We start from the raw sequence: 4,969 nt of genomic DNA, 5'->3' as shown, positions 1-4,969 counted from the left end.
CTGCTTCAGTTCACAATTTTGCGGGAACCAATCACAAACTGGCTACTGGCGGGTTTAACGCGATGACCAGAGAGAAGCAACCAATCAGCTTCTTGTTTACAGTCAACATAGCGGCCACCGATCGGCACCGAAGCGCAGCAAACCCTGTTGGTATTGCTTCTACGTCACCTGGATCGTTGTTCTGATTGGTTGAAGGACCATCCAATTGCGTACAGAGTCATTTGAACTATGATCGTTGGTCACGCCTCTTTTGCAGAGAAAATCCAGAGCAGACCCCCCCAGACCAACGCTCAGTCTCAAATCTATTGAGCTTGGCTCGGTCTGGTGAGAGCCAGATTGAACTTCCGGGCTCTTAGTAGCAAAATATGTAATTTGTTGCGTTTAAATATGAATGTGGATAACGTTAGTGATAGTGAGATGCTTGCTATTGTTACATTTCTATGAAAAACACGTTTTATTTCTCTGATTCCGGGCTTTGTCCTAGGCTCTCTAGCTCGCTCCACTGTACGTGGTTGCGGGATCCCGTTGAGGCTCCGTTAACAGTTTGTAAAAGAAACAAAGTTAATTATGGATCATTTTATTTTTTTAGTTTATAGCTGACTTTACCAGCTGACCTCGCAGTGGCTCTGCAACATAGTCTGGGAAAGGAACTAGTCTTGGTGAAACTTTTGCACCCCGCAAAAGAAAACGCCCCACATTAGGTCCAGTAGACTTTCTGTATGACTCTGTAATAATACACACACGGGCAGTGTTGGCCCTAGGGTTGAAAAAAAAAATATTTTGGTCTCTAAATAGGAGACGTCCACCGGGGACCAACTACAACCATCAGATCTGAGACAATTCATTCAGTTAAGCTTACATTCATTTTACATTCATTTGGCTTAGGTTCTCCCCAAAATGGCTTGGGTGCTGCGCCTAACCCTTATAATGGTATGGGGGAGAGCCAATCCATATTCACATACGCACTTTTTCCTAAAACTGACTGCTAAAGGAGGAGGGGTTGTCATGACAACACAACACTCTCAGTCCCCGCCTCCTTAAACTTCAAACCAGAGGCCCACATGTGTCTAAAGTTCTAAATTTAGGCAGGAAGGCAGGGCTACGACTCCAAGAGACACAGGGCTGGAGCGACAAGGCTGTCCACAGCAGAGCCTTCAAAACGGAAAAAAAAGAAGAGGGAGACAGGCGGGCCACAGTAGTCCACCAAGCGTCCAGGAAACAGGGACCTGGCCAAAAGAGGCGGGGGAGCAGTTTGTTGTTGAAAAAGCTGACACGAGTGCAAGGCAGCAGGGAGGGGGAGAGAGAGAGAGAGAGAGAGGTTGCTGCCTGACTTTGACTTTGGTCAGTGAAGGCCTCACGCAGCTTCTCGACAGCAACTCTATCCTATTTCTGTCTGCCTGACACACGTCGAGTCTGAGCAGAGCTCACCGGCACTAAGGGAACGAGGATAAGTACAGAGAGGAATTAGGAGGAAACAGGAAGAGAAAAGCAAACATGGTAAGTTTGTTTTCTCTGCCTTGTTTGGACTGCTCATGAAGTGTGGCTGTGGTGGGCGCGGGGGGGGGGGGGGGGCCGAGCGTGGGCTACTTTACCTAAGAAACGTGGACGACCAATGCTGCGGTTCATATTCCTAGTTTGCAGTCCCCCCCCCCCTCTCCCCAATTTGTGCTCATCAGCTTGGGGGAAAATACAGTATAACCACTTTATAAATGCAGCGCCCCCCCGAGACTAAAGCTGTTGGATTCATTTGTTTGTTGTGAACTCGTGGAGAAGTTTGGGAGCGAGGGAAGCTCGGGAACTTTTCTCTTCCTTTCAAAAAGTGAAATTGCAAGGGAAGTGATTTCCAAGGCTGCTTGCTCTAAATCTCTCTCCCCCTCTTTTCTACAATTGTTGTGTATAGAGGGGGGAGAAGGGGGGGGGCTTACCGCACTACTTCCCCATATCAGTCCCGGCAACACATTTGGTTTCAATTACTTGGTTCCTCTGGGGAACAAGCTGCTATAAATAAGTAACAAGCAGCGGAGTGTGGACAGACGGCCGCCTACTGTCGGGGTCCGACGCATGCCTCAACACTGACTCTGGGTCTGGGTCTGCTCTGGGGGTGGGGGTGGGGGGGGGCTCAGTGGTGGTGAAGGGGCGTGCATTGAGTGTTCGGGGGGGGGTGTAGCGTGTGTTGTTATCGTCCAGTGGGTAAAATGAACTCTATTGGGACAAATTCAAGTGTTGTCTGAAGTGAAGGGCTGTACCGTATTATTTTTGACTGGTATTGCGGTGTGATTCACGATATTGGAGGGAATGATCGTTTTTTGTATCATTATTCTCATTTTCATTCATTATTAACATTGAAAGAAATTGAAATGAATATAGTGTGATTTTTTGGGAGGATCTGTACCAAACAAAGATTTTTTCTTTAGCCTGTAGGATAGGATTTGGAGGCCGGGACGTCTCTGCACCGCCACAATACTTTATTCAGAATGGTTTGACACATATTTTGCCATTTACAAATATTGCGCCCCCCCCCCTGTGATTGCTCTAAACCATATTGCAGTTTTGATACAATTGCGATTAGATATGCAGCCCTACTCAAGTGAACAATGCCTAAATTTCCCTCCCTCCCAGCTTTCCTCTGTTGTTTTTTTGGCTCTGGGACGCGTTCCATGTCTCAGTGTATTGTTCATAATTGTTTGTATCTGGTCATTTCTGAATAATTGATAAAAAAAAGCAGTAGCTTTCCCTGCTACATCAGTTCCTGAAGGGGCATTTTTTCTAGGTTTGAAATTGGCACGAGGACTGTAGCGGTTTCCTGTCAAAATGAACGCATTAATAACGCACATTTATTTTAACGCCACCACTTTTTAAAAAGCGCGATTAACATTTGCACGTTCTGTGAATTCATCGAGGCTAGCAGAGACAAAGCTCCTTGAGCCAAAATGGATAAAATAGAAGGGTCTTTTGAAGAGTTGAGTTTCAAAGGCCATTATGATGGTTCTCTCCACAAGATTCAACTAGTTACGTGTACTGTCGATGTAAACAGAGTTACCGCCAAAGTACATGTACGTCCAGTCTCTATGTCCCTTTAAAGTACATTTATATCAGATAAAAAAGTGTAACTTTAATCGTGATTAATAAGAAGATGTAATTAATATGGATGATTTAAACATGATTTAATAAGAATATGTATCTTCCCTCAACCCAACCGTGCTGCCACTTGTGTGAAGTTTAATTCGTTTTTTTTACCCTAATGTCTGTGTTATAGCAAACTTAAACTCTGTATTTATCAACGCGATCTGAAGAGTTATATCTGTTGTACTACTTTTTAATTGTTTTGATTGTTCACTGTTATCTTCTTATTGTTGTTTTTAGGGAGATCATTTTAAGATCTGTCCAGGGACAAATGATGAAAAATACCCTTTTGGCTAATTCTCGTGCATTTACAGCAATGTTAATAAATGTACACTGTCCCTGTCAAATAAATAAATAAATAAAATTAAAAAATGTAATCGATTGACAACCCTAGTTTCCAGCCAAGAGTTTTTCCTGCCACAATAAATCCAAAGATCAACTTCCTGCATGGTCACGTCTGTTGGTCGGTCCAAGTAAATTCAAAACAAGTCTCTAAGTCCCTCCCCCTCCCCCAGCCATCTTGTGATTGGCTCGAGTGGTTTGTTGTATTTTGTTGCCTATCCTGTGCCTCTAGTGTTTTAGTTTTTGACGTGGACGCCCCCTGTGTTGTCCCCCGAGACGGGGCTTTTTCCCAGAGCACCCAGGGGACGGCAGCTAGCGGATCAAGGGGGGACGCCTACGGTTTGAGACAAAAAAGGAATCGCACTGAAACCATGCAGGAACTCATAGTGCACCTTTTCTAAAGGAAGTCAGCAGCAACGGCAGTGTCTTACCGACAGCCGGCGGCTGTTTCCCAGTCTCTGCACTTGTTTATACATCGATCACATTGGTGTGAAGTAGCCTCTGCCACCGGCGAGCTTTCCCTCCATTCCCTCGGACTGTGACTCAGGCATGTGGTACCGCCCACCTGCTTCAGGACACACAGCAGCTGTCGCTCCACACACAGTTATATTGGGAAACAAGAGTCAGAGCTCCAAATACCCGCTGACCTCCCAGGCCCCCGACTCTCTGTCTCTGTCTCCTTATGGGCGCTTTACTGGCGGTTTGCATGTCGCTTCCAACTACCTCTTGCTAGACTCAGGCATCTACACGATTCCATGGATACCCCAAGTCTGAAGTCTGCATGTTTCCCCCCCACTCTCTCCCCTTTTCAATTTTCAGCTGTTATAGAAAAGTAAAGTCCTAAAATGCCCAATAACTTATCTTAAAGGTCCCATGACATGGTGCTCTTTGGATGTTTTTATATAGACCTTAGTGGTCCCTAATAAGTATCTCGAAGTCGTTTTATATAAGACTTAGTGGTCCCCTACTACGTATCTGAAGTCTCTTTTATATGACTTAGTGGTCCCTAATATCGTATCTGAGTCTCTTTTATATAGAATTAGTGGTCCTAATACTGGTTTGAAGTCTTTGTTATATAGACCTTAGTGGTCCCTAATATGATCTGAGTCTCTTTTATATGACCTTAGTGTACCTAATACTGTATCGACAGTCTTTTATAAGACCTATGGTCCCTAATCTGATCTGAAGTCTCTTTATATAGACCTTAGTGGTCCTAATACTGTATCTGAGTCTCTTTTATATAGACCTAGTGGTCCCTATAATGGATCTGAAGTCTCTTTTATACAACACTTCAGTGGTTCCAATACGTGATCTGAAGTCTCTTTATATAGATTAGTGGTCCCCTAATACTGTATCTGCAAGTCTCTTTTATAGACCTTAGTGACACCCTATACTCGTGATACTGAAGTCATTTATATAGACCTTAGTGGTCCCCTAATACTGGATCTGAAGTCTCTTTCCCATAATTCAGTGTTGGTGCAGAATTCCAGCCACTAGAGCCAGT

General features: G+C 44.5%; 1 protein-coding gene across 3 annotated transcripts in view; it reads left to right on the top strand.

Annotated features, from left to right (window-relative positions):
• Positions 1-4,969, top strand: part of sgcd (sarcoglycan, delta (dystrophin-associated glycoprotein)) — a 361,460-nt gene that overhangs the window by 210,647 nt on the left and 145,844 nt on the right. Inside the window, exon 1 of one of the 3 annotated variants that reach the window (XM_032534641.1) lies at positions 1,170-1,497. The exons of the other annotated variants lie outside the window; for them this stretch is intronic. Coding sequence (XP_032390532.1) covers positions 1,495-1,497 — 3 coding nt within the window. The 5' untranslated portion in view covers positions 1,170-1,494. Of the gene's footprint in view, positions 1-1,169; positions 1,498-4,969 lie in introns of those variants that run through there. 3 annotated transcript variants of the gene reach the window in all.

This window comes from Etheostoma spectabile, chromosome 13 (assembly GCF_008692095.1).
Source record: "Etheostoma spectabile isolate EspeVRDwgs_2016 chromosome 13, UIUC_Espe_1.0, whole genome shotgun sequence".
NCBI lineage: Eukaryota > Metazoa > Chordata > Actinopteri > Perciformes > Percidae > Etheostoma > Etheostoma spectabile.
This window is presented reverse-complemented; position numbering and strand designations above follow the sequence as displayed.